General features: G+C 42.7%; 1 protein-coding gene across 1 annotated transcript; it reads right to left on the reverse strand.

The window, feature by feature from the left end:
• Nucleotides 1-7,472: 7,472 nt before the first annotated feature.
• Nucleotides 7,473-21,903, reverse strand: LOC139155360 (SRSF protein kinase 3-like). Its single transcript, XM_070730493.1, has 8 exons — nucleotides 21,771-21,903; nucleotides 19,205-19,299; nucleotides 15,591-15,747; nucleotides 13,864-13,946; nucleotides 12,960-13,067; nucleotides 8,090-8,159; nucleotides 7,898-7,990; nucleotides 7,473-7,657 (listed from the first exon to the last, which is right to left on the reverse strand). The coding sequence occupies exons 1-8, from the start codon at nucleotides 21,901-21,903 to the stop codon at nucleotides 7,473-7,475; spliced, it is 924 nt and encodes a 307-aa protein (XP_070586594.1).
• Nucleotides 21,904-22,644: the final 741 nt, after the last annotated feature.

Raw genomic sequence — 22,644 nt, forward strand, 5'->3', positions numbered from 1 at the left:
AAGAAAGAAGAAGAAGAAGAAGAAGAAGAAAGAAGAAGAAGAAGAAGAAGAAGAAAGAAGAAGAAAGAAGAAGAAGAAGAAGAAGAAGAAAGAAGAAGAAGAAGAAGAAAGAAGAAGAAGAAGAAGAAGGAAGAAGAAGAAGAAGAAGAAGAAGAAAGAAGAAAGAAGAAGAAAGAAGAAGAAGAAGAAAGAAGAAGAAGAAGAAGAAGAAAGAAGAAGAAAGAAGAAGAAGAAGAAGAAGAAGGAAGAAGAAGAAGAAGAAGAAGAAGGAAGAAGAAGAAGAAGAAGGAAGAAGAAGAAGAAAGAAGAAGAAAGAAGAAGAAGAAGAAGAAGAAGAGAAGAAGAAGAAGAAGAAGAAGGAAGAAGAAGAAGAAGAAGAAAGAAGAAGAAAGAAGAAGAAGAAGAGAAGAAGAGGAAGAAGAAGAAAGAAGAAGAAGAAGGAAGAAGAAGAAGAAGAAGGAAGAAGAAGAAGAAGAAGAAGAAAGAAGAAGAAAGAAGAAGAAGAAGAAGAAAGAAGAAAGAAGAAGAAGAAGAAGAAGAAAGAAGAAGAAAGAAGAAGAAGAAGAAGAAGGAAGAAGAAGAAAGAAGAAGAAGAAGGAAGAAGAAGAAGAAGAAGGAAGAAGAAGAAGAAGAAGAAGAAGAAGAAGAAGAAGAAAGAAGAAGAAAGAAGAAGAAGAAGAAGGAAGAAGAAGAAAGAAGAAGAAGAAGGAAGAAGAAGAAGGAAGAAGGAAGAAGAAGGAAGAAGGAGAAGAAGAAGAAGAAGAAGAAGAAAGAAGAAGAAGAAGGAAGAAGAAGAAGAAGAAGAAGAAGAAGAAAGAAGAAGAAAAGAAGAAGAAGAAGAAGAAGGAAGAAGAAGAAAGAAGAAGAAGAAGGAAGAAGAAGAAGAAGAAAGAAGAAGAAGAAAGAAGAAGAAAGAAGAAGAAGAAGAAGAAGAAAGAAGAAGAAAGAAGAAGAAGAAGAAGAAGAAGGAAGAAGAAGAAGGAAGAAGAAGAAGGAAGAAGAAGAAGAAGAAGAAGAAAGAAGAAGAAAAAGAAGAAAGAAGAAGAAGAAAGAAGAAGAAGAAGAAGAAGAAAGAAGAAGAAGAAGAAGAAGAAGGAAGAAGAAGAAGAAGAAAGAAGAAAGAAGAAGAAAGAAGAAGAAGAAGAAGAAGAAGAAGAAGAAGAAGAAGAAGAAGAAGAAGAAGAAGAAGGAAGAAGAAGAAGAAGAAGAAGAAGAAGAAGAAGAAGGAAGAAGAAGGAAGAAGAAGAAGAAGAAGAAGAAGAAGAAGAAGAAGAAAGAAGAAGAAAGAAGAAGAAGAAGAAGAAAGAAGAAGAAGAAGAAAGAAGAAGAAGAAGAAGAAGAAAGAAGAAGAAGAAGAAAGAAGAAGAAGAAGAAGAAAGAAGAAGAAGAAGAAGAAGAAAGAAGAAGAAGAAGAAGAAAGAAGAAGAAGAAGAAAGAAGAAGAAGAAGAAGAAGGAAGAAGAAGAAGAAAGTAGAAAGAAGAAGAAAGAAGAAGAAGAAAGAAGAAGAAGAAGAAGGAAGAAGAAGAAGAAGAAGAAGAAGAAGGAAGAAGAAGGAAGAAGAAGAAGAAGAAGAAGAAGAAAGAAGAAGAAAGAAGAAGAAAGAAGAAGAAGAAGAAGAAAGAAGAAGAAGAAAAAGAACGAGGAAGAAGAAGGAAGAAGAAGGAAGAAGAAGGAAGAAGAAGGAAGAAGAAGAAGAAGGAAGAAGAAGGAAGAAGAAGAAGAAGAAAGAAGAAGGAAGAAGAAGGAAGAAGAAGGAAGAAGAAGGAAGAAGAAGAAGAAGGAAGAAGAAGGAAGAAGAAGAAGAAGGAAGAAGAAGGAAGAAGAAGAAGAAGGAAGAAGAAAGAAGAAGGAAGAAGAAGGAAGAAGAAGGAAGAAGAAGAAGAAGGAAGAAGAAGGAAGAAGAAGAAGAAGAAGAAGAAGAAGAAAAAGAACGAGGAAGAAGAAGAAGAAAGAAGAAGAAGGAAGAAGAAGGAAGAAGAAGGAAGAAGAATGAAGAAGAAGAAGAAGGAAGAAGAAGGAAGAAGAAGGAAGAAGAAGAAGAAGAAGAAAGAAGAAGAAGAAAGAGAAGAAGAAGAAGAAAGAAGAAGAAAGAAGAAGAAGAAGAAGGAAGAAGAAGGAAGAAGAAGAAGAAAGAAGAAGAAGAAAAAGAAGGAGGAAGAAGAAGAAGAAAGAAGAAGAAGAAAAAGAAGGAGGAAGAAGAAGAAGAAAGAAGAAGAAAAAGAAGAAGAAGAAGAAGAAGAAGGAAGAAAAAGAAAGAAGAAGAAAAAGAAGAAGGAAGAAGAAGATGAAGAAGAAGAAAGAAGAAGAAGAAAGAAGAAGAAGAAAGAAGAAGAAGAAAGAAGAAGGAAGAAGAAGGAAGAAGAAGAAGAAGAAGAAGGAAGAAGAAGGAAGAAGAAGGAAGAAGAAGAAGAAGAAGAAAGAAGAAGGAAGAAGAAGGAAGAAGAAGGAAGAAGAAGAAGAAGAAAGAAGAAGAAGAAGAAGAAGAAGAAAAAGAAAGAAGAAGAAGAAGAAAGAAGAAGAAGGAAGAAGAAGAAGGAAGAAGAAGAAGAAAGAAGAAGAAGAAGAAGAAGAAAGAAGAAGAAAGAAGAAGAAGAAGAAGAAGAAGAAGAAGAAGAAGAAGAAGAAGAAGAAGAAGAAGAAGAAACAACAGCTGCCTAGATTTTTATTTATGTTTGATTAAGGAAAATGACATAAAGTGTGCCGGTAAGTTTTTTAGTGGTTTCTAGATTAATCCTAATAATTCTTGATCTTAAATTCAAGCAAGTCTGAAATAGCTGGTCTGGTTCATTATTAACACTTTGGCTGTTTTTATTTTGTGCTGTTTCCTTTTGCTTTGTCCGTCTGCCTTTGAATGGGAAACATTGCACAGATGGGGCAGTGCGGTTATCACATGGCCAGACAATTAACTGGCACACCTGGCTTTCGCTGAAAATAGGAAAAACTGGTTGCACCAGCTCTCGTTCCCTGGGCTGAAACAAAGCTAAAATGGGGGCTGAAAGTAGATTTACAATGCGTTCATTGTTGAAACAATGTTCTTCAGCACACCACCTTGCTTAAAGGCATGAACAGGCCACGATTGTTCTGTAGTAATTCCAGGAGAGGCACACAGGTGATAACACAATAATATCTAAGATAAAATGAGATTGAGTAATTTGAAGTTCAGGCTCTGATGGTCATCTAGTCATTGATTTATGTGAATTAAACGGTTAAGGTAACTCATAACGTGATGGGGAACATAGCAGTTGTATTTTGTAACCCAAGTTTAGTCTCTGTTGGGAGCTCTTGTGCGATTGCAGCCGTTTTCCTATTTTCTTCAAACCAGTGGTTCTCAACCTTTCCAATGCCGCGACCTCTTAATACAGTTCCTCATGTTGTGGTGACACCCAACCATAAGTCTAGCGTCAATTCTCCCAACACAGCTTTAATCTGATTGGCAGGAAGGTCAGAGGGACACCCCCACTGTAAACCCCTGATTGGTCGGATTGTAAAAATATGTCCCAATGCACCATAATAGAAGCTTTAGTTCCTAACACCATGGGAAATTTGTGTTTTCCCGTGGTCTTAGGCAACCTCTGTGAAGCAGTCATTCAACCCCAAAGGGCTCCCAACCCCCAGGTTCAGAACCTAAATTAAGAATCTTAATTTAGATTCTAAATTAACACCAAATAATTCAATCTGTCCTTATAGGAAAGATAACAGATTAACAGAATTGGAAGGGGCCAGTGCTCAGGCAGGAAGCCCTATACCTGTATATCATTTCAGACAACTGTTGTCCCAACTCTTCTTAACAACTTCCAGTATGGAGCATTCACAACTTCTGCAGGCATGTTGTTCCACTGATTAATTGTTCTCACTGTCAGGAAATGTATCCAGCTCTAATCCTCACTTGTCCTATTACAGCTACCAACATGTCGTTATGAACACAACCAGTGGATTCAGGGGTTTGGCATCATGCTAAGCTATGTGAAATTTGCTTGCATTTGGCTTCAGGTCAAACTTATTTATTGATTTGATTTGATTTGTATGCCGCACCTCTCCGAAGACTCGGGGCGGCTAACAACAATATAAAAAGACAATGTAAACAAAGCTAATATTAAAAATAATTTTAAAAACCCCAATTTAAGAGACCAATCATGCATACAAGCATACCATGTATAAATTCTATGAGCCTAAGGGGAAGGGAAAATTTCAATTCCCCCATGCCTGACGACAGAGGTGGGTTTTAAGGAGCTTGCAAAAGGCAAGGAGGGTGGGGGCAACTCTGATATTTGGGGGAGCTGGTTCCAGAGGGCCCAGGGCCGCCGCAGAGAAGGCTTTTCTCCTGGTTCCCGCCAAACGACATTGTTTAGTCGGAGAAGGCCAACTCTGTGGACCTAACCGGTTGCTGGGATTCGTGTGGCAGAAGGCGGTCCCGGAGATATTCTGGTCCGATGCCATGCAGGGCTTTATAGGTCATAACCAACACTTTGAATTGTGACTGGAAATTGATACAAATTTTGTAACCTCAGGGTACGTTGCCTCAAATGAATGAGTTCACGATTTTGAAGTTGTCCAGTAAGCCATGGTTAAGCTATGATTTATTGCAAAGCGCAAGGCCAGTCTTTGGCTCAACCTTGGAGCTCAGCATTAATACTTCTGGAAGTATTTATTTATTTATTTTATTTATTATTTAGATTTGTATGCCGCCCCTCTCCGTGAACTCGGGGCAGCTCACAACAGGCATAAACAAATCGTACAAATCCAAATAGATTCAAATAAATTTAAATATTTAAAAAGTTTTAAAAAGAACCCCGATATACTAACAAGCACACACACAAACATACCGTACATCAATTGTACGTGCCCGGGGAAATGTTTCAGTTCCCCCATGCCTGACGACAAAGGTGGGTTTTAAGAACTTTACGGAAGGCAGGGAGAGTAGGGGCAGTTCTAATCTCCGGGGGGAGTTGGTTCCAGAGAGTCAGGGCCGCCACAGAGAAGGCTCTTCCCCTGGGGCCCGCCAACCGACATTGTTTAGTTGACGGGACCCGGAGAAGGCCCACTCTGTGGGACCTAATCGGTCGCTGGGATTCGTGCGGCAGGAGGCGGTCTCGGAGATATTCCGATCCCGATTGCCGTGCATTTTATTTCATCATTGAGTAGATCTCTCCCAACTGCTCAAATGGATGTAAGAGATGAGTCCTCCAATGAATTCCTGTCACTTCTCATTTCAGGCACGAAGCGCCAGAGTTGCCCTTCTTGTGACCTCGCAGCCAGTTGCCGGTTGAAAACAGCCTGGGGCCAGACAGAACTGGAAGGTGCTGCAATATGAACCCCTCAAGGGAGATTGGAAAGTAGGTCATGCTAGGATAGGGGAGGGGAAATATTTAGCATGTCGTCACGTATGCAACATGCACGCAGTGGGGGTGGGAGGTTAAATTGGAAAGGGAAGATGCCAAAACTATGGAAGAACAAGGGAAGAACAGCAAAACTGAGATCAAAAACATGGATTCTTCATTACTGACTTATTTCTTTCCCCATGTAATTCTTTATACAGTGGCACCTCTACTTAAGAACTTAATTTGTTCTGTGACCAGGTTCTTAAGTAGAAACGTTTGTAAGGAGAAGCAATTTTTTCCCCATAGGAATCAATGTAAAAGCAAATAATGCGTGCAAACCCATTAGGAAAGAAAGAAAAGCTCAGAATTTGGGTAGGAGGAGGACGAGGAAAAAGAGGAGGAAGACAGTCGCTGCCCAGAGCGAAGGGAGCGTTTCTTTTTTCTGGGTGCTGGCAGAGGTTTATTCCCTCTCCACGTACCCAGAGAAAGGGAAACGCTCCGTTCGCTCTGGGCTGCCAAAGCCTCCTTAAGCGCCAACGAAAGGCTCCTCTGGCTGCCCAGAAAAGCCCGAGGTGGCCAGGATTAAAGGGGGAATGATAGGAAACTGGCCGCACCTTCATACCGCTCTCAAATTTCCTGGGAAATTTTTCCAGGCTCGGGTTCTTAAGTAGAAAATGGTTCTTAAGAAGAGGCAAAAAAATCTTGAACACCCGGTTCTTATCTTGAAAAGTTCTTAAGTAGAGGTACCACTGTACACTGCTCAAAAAAATAAAGGGAACACTTAAACAACACAATATAACTCCCAAGTAAATCAAACTTCTGTGAAATCAAACTGTCCACTTAGGAAGCAACACTGATTGACCATCAATTTCACATGCTGCTGTGCACATTCGACTTTGTACAGAACAAAGTATTCAGTGAGAATATTTCATCCATTCAGATCTAGGATGTGTTACTTGAGGGTTCCCTTTATTTTTTTGAGCCGTATAGTTCAAGAACTTTAGCAAATATTCCTTTGCTACAGCTTAATTATGGTTCATTTGCTTCTTCTTTTCTTACAATAAAAAGATCACCAAGATCACTTCTGTGAGTTAGTGGGTCTTCAGTGTATATGCGTAGTCCTCGACGGATGACCACAATTGAGTCCAAAATTTATGTCGCTAAGTGGGACGTTTGTTAAGTGAATCCCACCCACCCCCATTTGATAAACTTTCTTGCCACAGTTGTTAAGTGAATCCTAGGACAGTGATGGCGAACCTTTTTTTCCTCGGGTGCCGAAAGAGCGTGGGTGTGCACTATCGGCAATGCGGGAGTGCCCTCACCCATAATTCAATGCCTGGGGAGGGCGAAAACAGCTTCCCCCATCCCCTGGAGGCCCTCTGGAAGCCGGAAATGGCATGTTCCCCAACTTCTGGTGGGCCCAGTAGACTTGTGTTTCATCCTCCCCAGGCTCCAAAGGCTTCCCTGGAGCCGGGAAAGGGTAAAAACACCCCCCCCCCCCGGAGTCTCTCTGGCAGCCAAAAATGCCCTCCCAGAGCCTCTGTGCAAGCAAAAAATAACTGGCCAGCACACACATGCATGTTGGAGCTGAGCTAGGGCAACCTCTCACGTACAGGCAGATATGGTTCCGCGTGCCACCTATGGCGCCCATGCCATAGATTCGCCACCATTGCAATAGTCATAAATATGAATCCGTTGCCAAGAGTCTGGATTTGGATGACGTCACCAGGGAGATGATGCAACGGTCATAAGTGTGAAAAACGGTCACGAGTCACTTTTGTTTTCAGTTCCCACTGTAAATTTGGGCACTAAATGCACTGTTGAGTAGTTCAGAGAACCGGTAAATACCACCTACGCCTGGCTCCACCTCCATCTATTCCCTGCCTCCCAAGTCCCAGCTGATCAGGAGGAAATGGAGATTTTGCAGTATCCTTCCCCGCCCCCTGCCCCACCAAGCCACGCCCACAGAACCGGTCGTAAAAGAATGTTGAATCCACCACTGCATGTGACCACGGGGGTGCTTCAAACGAGTGTGTAAAATGATCGCTTTTTCCAGTGCGGTTGTGACTTCGAGCAGTCACTGAATGAATGTTACAAGTCGAGGACGACCTGTATCTCTGCTGGAGGGGCGGAGGAAGATGGAACACGCAGCCCTAGTGGCTGAGCCAGGGGTGCTGAAGGCATTTCTCAGCCCGCGCCCGTCTTTCTGAGGCGTACTCCAGCATAGGCAGGACGAAACTGGAGAAGTGAGTGGCCTGAGGCTTTGGCCAGCTGTATTTGTCGACGAGGATGTGGTAGAGGTCGTAGAAAGAGGTCCAGGACATCCGGAGAAGAGCCCCTGTCAAAGGAGACGAAGAAGAAGAAGAAGCAGTTACTGAAATGTTGTAATGGCTTCACGTGACAGGCCGAAGTCTCTAACTCCAAACGATGGCTTCGGCCTGTCAGGTATTATACCACTAGCAACCGTGCCAAATATAATATTGGATTTGGATGGGTTTACAGAAGGGATGTCTTGCAAATGCCCAGAGAGGGATGGTGAGGGAATCACAACTTCCCGTCTCTATCCTGGCATCCTCACCTTGCCTGCTGAAGAACGTTGACGTCTGCTGCCAAAGGGAAGCCATTTTGGGTGGGATTTTGCCCAGGAGTTCAACGATCCGAGCCACGTGATCTGCAAGCAGATAGAAAGCAGAACCAGATAGGTAGGTAGGTAGACTTAGGTGGCAGGAATGAGTTCACAGTCAAGGCCACGGGCACAATGTGGACCTACCTTCATCTCTGGAAAAATACTGGCCGGCTTGAGGTTCAAAAAGGCGCTTTCCAGTTGCCAGTTCAAAGGCCTATAAGACAGACGAGGCCTTGAATCAAAACCAGCTATTATTATTAAATTCAAATAACGAAAACAATACCCACCAATGCATATCTGTGGTTGGTGTAATGGCGAAGGTTTACAGGTAAACCTTTGAAAATGTTCAAAGATACTTCACAAGAAGAGCCCTTCATTCCTCCACTCGAAACAGAATACCCTACGAAACTAGACTTACAATCCTGGGTCTTGAAAGCTTAGAACTACGACGCCTTAAACTTGATCTAAGTATTGCCCACAAGATCATATATTGCAATGTCCTGCCTGTCAAAGACTACTTCAGCTTCACCCACAACAACACAAGAGCACAAAACAGATTCAAGCTTAATATTAACCCCTCCAAACTAGACTGTAAAAAATATGACTTTAGTAATCGGGTTGTTGAAGCATGGAACTCATTACCGGACTCCGTAGTATCATTCCCTAACCCCCAACATTTTACCCTTATACTATCCACGGTTGACCTCTCCAGATTCCTAAGAGGTCAGTAAGGGGCATACATAAGCGCACTAGAGTGCCTTCCGTCCCCTGTCCTATAGTCTCTCCTATATCTCGTATTTCTACTCTACTATATCCTCTATAACAGTGATTTTCAACCTTTTTTGAGCCGCGGCACGTTTTTTACATTTACAAAATCCTGGGCACACCACCAACCAAAATGACACAAAATGACACCATAAGACACTCTCCTCTCTTTTTCCACCCCTGTCTCCTCCCTACCCTTGTGTGTGTGTGTGTGTGTGTGTGTGTGTGTGTGTGTGTACACACTCTTGAACCATTTCCAAAAACAGGTGAGGGCTGGGTTTTTCTCTCTCTTATTCTTTGGGTGCTTTTTATCATATGCTTTAAATCAAGAGTCACTTCTCTCTCTCTTTTGTTTCTCTCTCTTTCCTCTCATTCTCTGTCTCAATCATTTTCTCATTTCTCTTTTTTCTTCCCCCTTTTGCTCATTTCTCTCTCTCTCTCTCTCTCTCTCTTTCCCCCTTCCTCTCCTTTTCTCTCTCTCACTCTTGCTTTCTCTCTCTTTCTCTTGCTTTCTCTCTCTTTCTCTCTTTCTCTCTCTCTTGCTTTCTTTCTCTCTCTTTCTCTCTTTCTTTCTCACCTTCACTCTCTCAGCAAAAAGTTGCGAGACCAGAACCTGAACTTCCTTCTTCGCGGCACACCTGACCATGTCTCACGGCACACTAGTGTGCCACGGCACACTGGTTGAAAAACACTGCTCTATAACAGTGTTTCCCAACCTTGACAACTTGAAAATTTGCTGGCTGGGGAATTCTGGAGTTGAAGTCCAGATATCTTCAAGTTGTCAAGGTTGGGAAACACTGCTCTATAACCTTCATTGTGCATTATTGTGAATTGGACAAAATAAATAAATAAATAAAAATAAAAAGGTAGAATGAAAGTTACATTTTCCAGAAATTATCTCAACGCCAAGGACAAGAAGGAAGCAAAGCGGCTTTTTAGTGCAGCCCTAATTTATTTTTTTTTAAACTCTAAACCGACCCTCCTGTCTGCAAATCAAAGGGTTCAACAAGCCAGGGCTGTCTTACCCTTTCTATAGATTAGATGACCTGCCCGAGCAATGTATCAATGTCACAGACTGGAGGAAAGTCAATATGTCACTGTCACACGAGGTCTGAGAAAGAAGCTAACCCGGGTAGAAGAGATCTGTTTCTTTCAATGCTTCGTTTTGTAATGAAGAAAACGGATAGTCCTCAACGTACAGCCGGAATTTCGGATGCAAATCGGTACAGTCAAATAGCAAGTCGTCCTCAGATTGGCCCTGATGTTTTGACCACTTTTATGTGGCTTTTAAATGTTGTGGCTACGTAAACGACACAATCATTGCGAGGATCCAGCTTCCCCAACTGACTTTGCTTACTGGGAAAATCACAAATTGTGTCTAGGTGATTTATTATTTTATTTTATTTTATTATTTATTTTATTTATTTTATTTATTTTATTTATTTTATTTATTTTATTTATTTTATTTATTTTATTTATTTTATTTATTTTATTTATTTTATTTATTTTATTTATTTTATTTATTTTATTTATTTTATTTATTTTATTTATTTTATTTATTTATTAATTAATTAATTAGATTTGTATGCCGCCCCTCTCCGTAGACTCGGGGCGGCTAACAACAATAATGAAACAACATGTAACAGATCTAATATTTAAAATAATTTTAAAAACCCTTATTTAAAAAACCAAACATACACACAAGCATACCATGCATAAATTGTATAGGCCTAGGGGGAGGGGAATATCTCAGTTCCCCCATGCCTGACGACAAAGGTGGAGGCAATTCTGATCTCTGGGGGGAGTTGGTTCCAGAGGGTCGGGGCCGCCACAGAGAAGGCTCTTCCCCTGGGTCCCACCAAACGACATTGTTTAGTCGGCGGGACCCAGAGAAGGCCAACTCTGTGGGACCTAACTGGTCGCTGGGATTCGTGCGGCAGAAGGCGGTCCCTGAGATAATCTGGTCCGGTGCCATGAAAGGCTTTATAGGTCATAACCAACACTTTGAATTGTGACCGGAAACTGATCGGCAACCAATACAGATTGCGGAGTGTTGGAGTAACATGGGCATACTTAGGGAAGCCCATGATTGCTCTCGCAGCTGCATTCTGCACGATCTGAAGTTTCCGAACACTTTTCAGAGGTAGCCCCATGTAGAGAGCGTTACAGTAGTCGAGCCTTGAGGTGATACTGTCATCATCGTTGCTGTCTTTTAAGGACCCCATAATCCCTTGTGGGATGAAGTCTGGGCAACTTAATGGAGCTAGCAGAGTGTTTCAATGGCCGGAAGCCTTTCCTGTCGCCAATGTGGAGTTTTCTTCAGCGGATACCTTCTCAGTGTGTCCAGAGAGAGAAAAATATCTGCCTCTACCTAGGATTGAACTCACAGCCTTTAGAGATTGTGAGGTGAGGGCCCCACCTCTAGGCCACTGCTCCACTCTGACTACAAGACACTGTAATCAAGAGAAATATGAGCTGGTTGCCCAGAGTTCCAAATTATGATTACACGAGTGTGGGAATGGGGCAGTGGCCCTAGCTTGGAGGACAATTTATGTCACTTTTTTTCTGAGGCCATCGTAACTTCAACCATCAAAAGAGGATAACTACCTGTTTTTAATGCCACAAACTCTAGACTAGAAGTACGTGTTAGATTTCTGTGTCATTGCCAAGCATTGTGAAATGGACTCCAGTATGGAGTGTTGTGCCCCTAGCAACAGCCAGAGTTCCCCCTGATTGGCCAGTTAAAGAAACGGGAGTTTCTCTCGTCTGGATTGGATGTCACGCCCGACAGCTACTAAAAAAGAGCTGTCAGGCATTGCTGAGGCGTTCTTCTGTGCTTGCTGCTGGTGGTGGTGTTGGTGTTGGAGGAGAATAGTGAAATAGAAATGTCTATAATGAAAAAGGGAAGCAGTCAGCCACATCCATTCTAATGGGATTACAGTGTTCCCTCGACTTTCGCGGGGGATGTGTTCCGAGACTACCCGCGAAAGTCAAATTTCTGCGAAGTAGAGATGCAGAAGTAAATACACTATTTTTGGCTATGGACAGTATCACAAGCCTTCCCTTAACACTTAAACCCCTAAATTACAATTTCCTATTCCCTTAGCAACCATTTAGATTATTACTCACTATGTTTATTTATTAAAGTTTATTAAAAAAATATTTATTAAAGGCGGACGAAAGTTTGGTGATGACATATGACGTCATCGGGCGGGAAAAACCGTGGTATAGGGGAAAAAACGGTGAAGTATTTTTTTAATTAATATTTTTGAAAAACCGTAGTATAGACTTTTCGCGAAGTTCGAACCCGCGAAAATTGAGGGAACATTGTATATATCTTATATTTTAGGTGGGTGGGATAACTTTGTTGTGAGCCACCCCGAGTCTGCGGAGAGGGGCGGCATACAAATCTAAATAATAATAAATAAATTTTTAAAAGAGTAGCGCCAACCGGAAAAAAAACTTTCTGTCCTAGGAGAACTGCAAAAAATGAATCTAAATTACTTTCAAATAATTTAGAGATCTTAATTAAATAATTATGTTTTGTTAACTATTGGTATACATTTAACTTATTCGCTCCGGGAGAGGAATTCAGTCTCATGATAATATCTTTTTATTTGTTTGTTTGTTTGTTTGTTTGTTTGTTTGTTTGTTTGTTTGTTTGTTTACTGATTGATTGATTGATTGATTGATTGGATTTGTATGCCGCCCCTCTCTGCAGACTTTTGCTTTTTGGGTAGTCTCTAGAACAAGAAGGAACCTTTTTTCTCCTACTATGTGCCTATACTGAGGCACCGAGTGATATCCAGTGAAGGGCTACCAAAATTTTTACTACCACACTGTGGGTGTGGCTTATGCAGGATGCCCTGCATTTTCTTTCAATATCTTTCAGTGCAAATTGGGTGCTTTGGGGTGGAACTCCATTTTCGCTATCCCACTGCGTCCCCCCCCTCCATCTGGGCAGTAGCCTACCTCTGGCAATATCTGGCAATGACAGGTAGTCCTCTAGTTACGACCATAATGGAAATTGCACATTACGGAACTTCTGATCTGGGTCATAAGTCCCTTTCCTCAAATGAAGGACTGGCCGAACATTGAAAATAAGACTAAATAAAAGAAGACATTCCAGGGACTGGCCACCAACATCTTATCTCTGGTAATCAGTTTATCTCTCCGATTCCACTCTAAACAGACAGGCTGAAATTCCACACGTCTCTGCTAAAAAGATTACCCAGGAGTCTGGTCCTACCAAGCAAGCTGCACTCCAAATATCAGCTGGGGTGCTGTAATCTAATCCAAGGAGGACCTCCACAGCTCTGTAGGGCTGGGTCTGGATCTTTTTGGAGAACGGTTTATACTGGAACAGAACAAAAACAAACAAACAGATTGAGATATTGAGGGTGGATTTTCACACACCCCCTTAGATCCCAGTGATGTTTTAGTAACCCAACCATGAACCATCCCAATTACTGGGTGTGCTTAGACTATTTTTGGCTATGAACAGTATCCCAAGCCTTCCCTTAACACTTTAAAACCCCTAAATTACAATTTCCCATTCCCTTAGCAACCATTGAGATTATTACTCACCGTGTTTATTTATTAAAGTTTATTTTAAAAATGTTTTTTAAAGGCAGACAAAAGTTTGGCAATGACATATGACATTATCAGGTGGGAAAAACCGTGGTATAGGGGGAAAAACCGTGAAGTATTTTTTAATTAATATTTTTGAAAAACCGTGGTACAGACGTTCCGTGAAGTTTGAACCCGTGAAAATCGAGGGAACACTGTATCTCAATTTTTCTAACGGATCGCCAATCCTACCCGTACCGGATGCAGGCCATCACTGCCAAGATCATTATGGGAATCTAAGTCATTTGTGGATCAGATGCATCACATGCTGGCCAAGCCCCCTGCCCGGTTTAGGGAAAGGGGGGTGAGAGTCATGATACGTCACATGACATCAGTGTGACATCTCAAGTTTCATACCTGTGGCTTACAGGGTTCTGTGGGTCCAGCCACTTGTACATTATTAGGGCATGATTAAATGCACCATACTACAGCACAAGATGTGTGTGAAACCATTCAAAGCGTTCTGCCCTTTCGGATGTGGGGGAAAGAAATTAGCACAAGAGGAGAGGCTGGTATAGACTCACAGTCCAGCACGCACTTCCCAGATCTGCAATTTTCACTCCCATTTTCATTAGGTTGCTGCAATCCAGAAGAGCAGCTGGGCCATCTAGAAAAAAGCCACACAAATAAAACCAGATTAATATCTTTCTTGGAGGTCTAGCTTCACATCCAATCAACCCCAGTTCATAACTGTTTTACATATACTGCTCAAAAAAATAAAGGGAACACTCAAATAACACATCCTAGATCTGAATGAATGAAATATTCTCATTGAATATTTTCATTTGCCCAACTATTCCATTGGCACAACCACATGTGAAATAGATTGTCAATCAGTGTTGCTTTGTAAGTGGACAGTTTGATTTCACAGACGTTTGATTTACTTGGAGTTATATTCTGCTGCTTAAGTGTTCCCTTTATTTTTTTTTTAGCAGTGTAGTAGCATCAACCCAGTGGTGAAATCACAATGAGGGTTTTAGTGGGTATATATATATATATATATATATATATATATATATATATATATATATATATATACACACACATAGTAAAATACATGATGAAGCTTTTAGAGGAGATACTCATAGTAAAATAGATCTAAGAAATAATAGAAATGAAGGCATAGTAATAGAACATATCAATGAAAGAATAGAAGAAGAGATATAGGAATAGAAGAAAGGTATAGGAGATATAGGAGAGCAATAGGATAGGGGACAGAAGGCACTCTAGTGCACTTGTACTCACCCTTACTGACCTCTTAGGAATCTGGATAGGTCAACTGTGGATAATCTAAGGGTAAAGTGTTGGGGGTTTGGGGATGACACTATGGAGTCTGGTAATGAGTTCCACGCTTCGACAACTCGGTTAGTGAAGTCATATTTTTTTACAGTCAAGTTTGGAGCGGTTAATATTAAGTTTAAATCTGTTGTGTGCTCTTGTGTTGTTGTGGTTGAAGATGAAGTAGTCGCCGACAGGCAGGACATTGCAGCATATGATCTTGTGGGCAATACTTAGATCTTGTTTAAGGCGTCTTAGTTCTAAGTAGTGTTGGGCGAACCGAACCTCCAAAGTTCGGGTTCGTGTTGAACTTTGCAGTGTCCCGAAATGTTTACTTCTTCCTGGGTTTGTGTGGCTTTGTACGTGTTCCCTCCCGGGAGCTCCCTAAAACTCCTGAGAGAGCATGTGCTTTCTTTCTTTCTTTCTTTCTTTCTTTCTTTCTTTCTTTCTTTCTTTCTTTCTTTCTTCCATTAATTAATTTTGTCCAATATACAATAATATGAAGCTTATAAAGATATAGTAGAGAAGATATAGGAGATATAGGAGAGACTATAGGACAGGGGTCGGAAGGCACTCTAGTGCGCTTATATACACCCCTTACTGACCTCTTAGGAATCTGGAGAGGTCAACCGTGGATAGTCTAAGGGTAAAGTGTTGAGGGTTAGGGGATAATACTACGGAGTCTGGTAATGAGTTCCACGCTTCAACAACTCAATTACTAAAGTCATATTTTTGACAGTCAAGTTTGGAGTGGTTAATATTAAGCTTGAATCAGTTGTGTGCTCTTGTGTTGTTGTGGTTGAAGCTGAAGTAGTCTTTGACAGGCAGGACATTGCAGCATGTGATCTTGTGGGCAATACTTAGATCACGTTTAAGGCGTCTTAGTTCTAAGCGTTCAAGACCCTTACAATTTGCTTCTTACAAGTGGCTGCCCCCTTTTCCCTTTCCCCACCCCACCCATGGCCAAACGTACCTCCTGCCCTGGGTTTGTGGTTTGCTCCCAGGCTGTGTTGCAAAGCAACCATGTTGTGCAGGCTTTCTTCGGTAACATACAGCAAGATGTTGTCTGGCTTGATGTCTGTGTGGATGATCCGACATTCCTTGTGCAGGAAATGTAAACCTTGGAGTATCTGCGTTAGCCAGATGCAAAAAGTGATCAGTGGCACAAATTCTGTCTACTGATAAAGACTCAGTCGTCACCCTCGATCCTTGGCAACGATCCTCCTCCGCAGGGCATATACTGTATTTTCCAGACTATAAGACGCACTGGAATATGAGACACGCCTTAGTTTTGGAGGAGGAAAATAGGGAATCTGCCTACCAGGGATTCATCTGGCTAGTCTTTAGTCTGGTCAGCTTCAACATACAGTGATACCTTGTCTTACAAACTTAATTGGTTCCGGGACAAGGTTCTTAAGGTGAAAGGTTTGTAAGACGAAACAATGTTTCCCATAGGAATCAATGGAAAAGTGGTTAATGTGTGCAAGCCCAAAATTCACTCCTTTTGCCAGCTGAAGCGCCCGTTTTTGCGCTGCTGGGATTCCCCTGAGGGTCCCCTCCATGGAAAACCCCACCTCCGGACTTCTGTGTTTTTGCAATGCTGCAGAAATGAGCGCTTCGCTGGCAATGGAAGTCCGGAGGTGGGGTTTCCCAGCGAAGGGAGCATCAGTGAAATCGCAGCATCGCAAAAACACCTAAGTCCTCAAAACCCCACCCACGGATTTCTGTGTTTTTGCGATTTCACTGAGGCTCCCCTCGCTGGGAAACCCCACCTCCAGACATCCGTTGCCAACAAAGCGCCCGTTTTTGCGCTGCTGGGATTCCCCTGCTGGGATTCCCCTGCAGCATCACAAAAACACGGTGGGGTTTCCCATGGAGGGGAGCCTCAGGGAAATCCCAGCAGCGCAAAAACGGGTGCTTCGCTGGCAACGGAAGTACGGAGGTGGGGCATCCCAGCGGCGGCGGTGGGTTTGTAAGGTGAAAATAGTTTGTAAGAAGAGGCAAAAAAATCTTAAACCCCAGGTTTGTATCTTGAAAAGTTTGTAGGACGAGGCGTTTGTAAGACGAGATATCACTGTATTAGTTTGCTGGTTTTGAGCCCACGTGCTTGCTTTTTATTGCCTTGGTTGTGGATAAAAAACAATTTCTAAAACACTTCGCTTCTCTTTCTCTCTCTTTAGAGAGAGAAACAATGAGAAAACCAAGCAAAGGAAGATTGCTTCACTTGTTAGCACCTGGTTAGGGCTGAAAAAAGGCTCAGGTGATTGTCGGAAGGAACAGCAATGAACAAAGCGGGCAAAGGGAAGATTACTTAGCTTGGTGTTTCCCAACCTTGGCCACTTGAAGAGATCTGGACTTCAACTCCCAGAATTCCCCAGCCAGCAAATGCTGGCTGGGGAATTCTGGGAGTTGAAGTCCAGATACCTTCAAGTGGCCAAGGTTGGGAAACACTGAATTAGCTAACAAAGCATGGAAGATAGTGTTAACACCTCATTAGGGTAAAAAAAAAAGCTTCATAAAAGCTACATTTGGTGTATAAGACACACCCAAATTTTCAGCCTCTTTTAAGGGGGAAAAGGGTGTACCTTATACTCTGAAAAATATGGTAATTTCCGTGGCCACAGGTTCATAATAGTTTGCCTTTCTTTCGCTGCCCAGTCTAGCTTTTAACTACCCAAAGACTAATGGTTTCTAACTCTGTTTTACTTCTATGCTCTAGAGCTGAGGAATTCTGGGAGTTGAAGTCCACAAATCTTAAAGATGCCAAAGTTGGAGACCCCTGCCCTAGACTGGGTTGCCCCAGCGTTAACCAGAAAAAAGGTTGGCTTTGTTTATTCCTGAAAACTTATTTGTGTTTAAATTGTTTCTTCTAAAACCTCTGATTCCGGCCATGTGACCAGGTGGGAGTGGCTTGACAATCACGTGAAAGGGTGACTTAAAGGTCATGTGACTGGGTGGGAGTGGTCTACCGACCAAGATAAGTTTTCAAATAGGTGCTTGGACTCTTTTTCAGATGATTAAGTCACAATATTTGAATAGCCACAAAAAGGACAAATGATAGACAGCATTGTTTGTTGAGGAGCACAGTCACATTTTAAGGATTTGTCCTGAACCCACAAGATTCAGTATGATAACAGATTAGGCAAGTAGTTCAATTTTCTTTCATTGCTATAAAAGTTCAGTTCCAGATCATGATTAACATGATTAAAGTGTCTATGGGTAAAAACATACTATTTAATTATTTCCTATTTTGAAAGTAATTAAGGATCATACTAAAGTACTAGAGAAAGAAGGACAATTAAGAAACTATTAAGTTTTCAATAAATAGTGCATAAACTTACTACCCCACTGTACGCCATCCCATAGGGGCAACAGCCCATTACGAGTACTCGGAGAGGAGTGGCATATAAATCCAATAAAGAAATATAAATAATATAAATATAAATATAAATATAGATATAGATATAGATATAAATATAAATATAAATATAAATATAAACATAAATAATATAAATATCTGTACTATTAACTCTGGCCAAGGGTATAACACCAGTCTAGAATCCATAAGGTCAGGGAATGACTATATACTGTACAGTGGCAACTCTACTTAAGAACGCATCTACTTAAGAACTTTTCTAGATAAGAACCGGGTGTTCAAGATTTTTTTGCCTCTTCTTAAGAACCATTTTCTAATTAAGAACCCGAGCCCGGAAACATTTCCCAGGAAATTTGAGAATGGCACGAAGGTGTGGCCAGTTTCCTGCCATTCCCCCTTTAATCCCGCCCATCTCGGGCTTTTCTGGGCTGCCAGAGGAGCCTTTCGGTGGCGCTTAAGGAGGCTTTGGCAGCCCAGAGCGAATGAAGCATTTCCCTTTCTCTGGGTACGTGGAGAGGGAATAAACCTCTGCCAGCACCCAGAGAAAAGAAACGCTCCCTTTGCTCTGGGCAGCGACTCTCCTCCTCCTCTTCTTCTTCCTCCTCCTCCTCCCACCCAAATTCCGAGGTCCTATTTCTTTTCTAATGTGTTTACACACATTATTTGCTTTTACATTGATTCCTATGGGAAAAATTGCTTCTACTTACAAATTTTTCTATTTAAGAACCTGGTCACCGAACGAATTAAGTTCTTAAGTAGAGGTACCACTGTAATGTCCAAACCCTGAATTCAACAGTACTCGCTCTCAAGGAAGCCAAGTGACTTCCAAGCTTTTGCCTCTGTCCTCTGGCTGCTCCTTTCGGCTCTTCCTCTGTCTCCCACTGGAGATAACCAATCAGGAGGTTGCGAGTTCGATCCTAGGTAGAGGCCGATGTAAGAGCAGGGGGGTTGGACTAGATGACCTGGTCATGGAACGAATTAAGTTCTTAAGTAGAGGTGCCACTGTATATGTACATATGTCAAAATCTGCAAGATGCAAGGTTTAATATTGTGACCGAAGCCCTGCCCATTGTGTGCATACCTGCAAAAAAAGTGGTGACACTTGACCCACAGTGCCACCATGTGCCACTCCACTGATCTTGGCGCACCCACCACCCCGTCCCACCGATGTTCCTTTTCATTCTTCAGCTCTCAGGGGACGTGCCACTCACCTGTCGCATGGCCTTCTTGACAAAGGGCAGAGGGAGACCTTGGGTGCCTCGGATGCTCAGCAGACTCTGCAGCGAAGGTCCCAGAAGCTCCATCACTAAGCACACATGTGGGGCCAAGTCAGGGATCGACTAACTCAGAAAGTTCCTTTAATCGACGGCGGGTTGCTTGCGGTTTTGTTGGGCTATGTGAACCAGTAGTGCCAGTGGTAGGAAACTCCGCCCACACAGCCAGGAAGCTCCGCCCACACACCCAGAAGCCCCACCCACCAGAGATGCTTCTGCACATCTGCAGAAGCATTGCATATGTTAAGGAGCACACGCGCGCAAACTGGTAATAATGGGTTTTAGAATCCACTCCTGCCTCTAATGCTGGAGTTGGTCTAAAAAGGGGAGGGGAGGTGGCATGGAGATGGGAGGGGAGGTTTTTAGCATACATATCTAATAAATTATTATTTATGGTACCCCGTAAAATGTCAACTGAGATATTCAAGGGCAAACCCAAGGCTATGGGTGCTTTTTAGGCAAGGCTTTTGAGTTTGTTGTTGTTGTTGTTGTTGCTGCTGCTGTTTTTTAACATTTGCAGAGTTTAACTATATTTTTTGGCTCTCCACAATTAAGGCTGTAAGACAGGGTTGGCAGTCAGTTCTCTCTCTCTTCTCAACCTTTCTAATGCTGCGACCCCTTATGGTGACCCCCAACCATAAGTCTAGCGCCAATTCTCCCAACAGAGCTTTAAGCTGATTGGCAGGAAGGCCAGAGGGACATCTCCAATGTAAACGCCTGATTTGTAAAAATATGTTCCTAGGCGCCAGAATAGAAGCTTTCGTTCGTAACACTATGGGAAATTTGTCTTTTTCCCTGGTCTTAGGCGACCCCTGTGAAATGGTCATTCGACCCTCAAAGGGACCCGGCTTCCAGGTTGAGTCCTCAGAGAGGGGCGGCATACAAATCTAATAAATAATAATAATAATAATAATTATTATTATTATTATTATTAAATAAATAAATAAATAAATAAATTATTATTATTGAGAACCGCTGCAAGAAGTGGGCCTTTTTATTTCTGGGAGATCTGGATAACAACAACAAGATATCATCATCTAGGTCTAGGAATTTTACATTGTTATTATTTTTTTCTCACCTCTGAATTTACCTGATTTCAAGGCAACAATCAAGAGGATTTTCTGCTTTTTATCTTTACAAATGAGATGGGTAAAACAGCACTTTGCCCACAGTCATCAAGGACAATTTGTGGTAGAATAAGAATTTAACAGAATTAACAGAATTGGGGGTTTAACAGATTAACAGAGTTGTAAGAGACCTTGTAGGTCATCTAGTCCAACCCCTTGCCTAGGCAGAAAACCCATTATGTCTGCCTCTACCTAGGATCAAACTCACAACCTTCTGATTGTGAGGCAAGAGCTCCACCTCTAGGCCACAGTGGGGAAACCCAATACCTTCAAGACAAACGACTGTCCAACCTCTTTGCATCTAGTTCTCACTGAGGCGGAAGCCCAGCTTGAAGTTGTGAATGCTCCATCACCGCTGGAGGTTTTTAAGAAAAAAATTGAAACAATCTGTTGTATCCCGAAATGGCTACCTTGTATTCTCTGTAAATAGTTTGTTCCGTCTTCAAGCGCTGTCTGAGCCAAAGCAGGAAGTCGCTCCTGATTGGCTCAGACGCGGCTGGCTCTTGCTTTGGCGGGAGCCGCAAATGTATAAAAGAAGCGGCTTTTCCTAGCAGAGCCAGCCGGTACTCGCTGAAGTCACTTTGCCTTGCTGACAGTCACTTTCTCTGAGCTAAAAATAAAAGTACCGAGTTGTTTGAATCCTGGTCTCCGGGTCTACTTCACTGGCGACGAACGGACGGAAGAAAACCGCGTGCAACATGAACAAAGTCCAGATCGGCCAGGCTCCGGAACTCTTCGATCCCGAAAAAACGTCCTGGGATGAATACATGACCACCTTCGAGATCTTCCTCGAGGCAGCAGGGATACAGGACGCCGAAGCCGATCGCAGACGGGCAATTTTCCTGAATTACTGTGGCCCGGAAATCCGTGGGATTGCCCAGACTCTCACCGACCCACAGCCAGCAAGAACCGTAGCGTGGGACGTCCTACAAGAGAAGCTAGCGAGCCATTTTAAACCGACCAAACCAGCCATGGTTTATCGGCATCAGTTTTCCATGATGGCTCAGAAGGAAAATGAATCAATCAACCAGTTCACGACGCGGCTTCGAACGGTACTTGCTCAATGCAAGTTTAAAGACCCGGAAGCTCGCCTCACAGATGCCTTAGTTTTCGGCATGAAAAGCGCCACGGTGAGAAACAAACTCCTCACCGAAGAAGAGCCGACTCTACAAACCGTAATTAAACTCGCGCAAACCGCAGAAGCCGCCGACGCAGCAGCCAGAGAATTAAAAGAACACGGGAGGCGAGAACTCATCGCAAAGATCGACGCCGCATCTCCCCGCGCCGTGGAACCAGACGACCCCAACCAACCAGCTCACAACGTGGACAACTGCTTCCTCGTACAAGACCAGCCGAGACACCACAGATCAACTCACCCAGCCCCTTGCGCGGGCTGCCGGGGAAACCACCAGCGCCATCGATGCCCTTTCCGAGACGCCACATGCCGCCACTGCAACCGTCGAGGCCACATCGCCATCGCATGCAGAGCAACGGCACCAGAAGAGACATTCGCCGCACCACGATACCAACGACCTCAAAACCAGAACTTCCAACCGCGAGAAAATAGACCGTTCCACAATTCAAGTCAAAGGAACTACTCAACCGCTAACCGCGACTACTATAGAGGTAACACCAAATTTTTCGTGAACAACACGACAACACAGAAGGGGGCTAAATTTGTTATCTCGCTATTACTAAATAACCAACCATGCTCGATGGAACTTGATACGGGGTCTAGATATACCATTATGCCTTGGGAAAAATTTAAACTGTATATGCCTAACATGTCTAAATCTGATTTAAAACAAACCTCTTTAGTAATCAGAGATTTTCAAGGGGGGGTGATCTCGGTCCTGGGAACAGCAAATGTACCTATTGTTTTCAAGAATGTAAAATGTACCCTACCCATGCTTATTGTAACAGGGGCTAAGCACTCTCTCTTGGGATTGGCTTGGATGGAACCTTTGGGGATTGAAATTTCGGGTGTGTGTAATGTGAACTGTGATAATATGCCTAACTTTGTTCAAGAGTTCCCTGAGGTGTTCAGCCCCACTTTGGGGTCGTACAAGGGGCCCCCCATATCGTTTTCTATTGACCCCAAGGTCCCACCAATCAGGTTAAAACCTCGCAGGGTTCCCCTTCCACTTCTCCCCAAACTAGACCTACAACTGGATAAACTTATAAGCCAAGGTATTTTGGTCCCTGTGGAACAAGGACCATGGGAAACCCCCATAGTCACACCGGTGAAGC

Source organism: Erythrolamprus reginae, unplaced genomic scaffold (genome assembly GCF_031021105.1).
Source record: "Erythrolamprus reginae isolate rEryReg1 unplaced genomic scaffold, rEryReg1.hap1 H_17, whole genome shotgun sequence".
Taxonomy (NCBI): domain Eukaryota; kingdom Metazoa; phylum Chordata; class Lepidosauria; order Squamata; family Dipsadidae; genus Erythrolamprus; species Erythrolamprus reginae.

Bases quoted from the DNA above. Each gene is read 5' to 3' on its own strand.
- LOC139155360 (XM_070730493.1), bottom strand. From the start codon at position 21,903: ATGTCTCTTCTGGTGCCGTTGCTCTGCATGCGATGGCGATGTGGCCTC. The intron at 13,947-15,590 runs GTACGTTTGGCC...GCTTTTTTCTAG, and splicing joins CCACAAACCCAGGGCAGGAG to ATGGCCCAGCTGCTCTTCTG. The intron at 7,991-8,089 runs GTAGGTCCACAT...ATCTGCTTGCAG, and splicing joins GTATTTTTCCAGAGATGAAG to ATCACGTGGCTCGGATCGTT.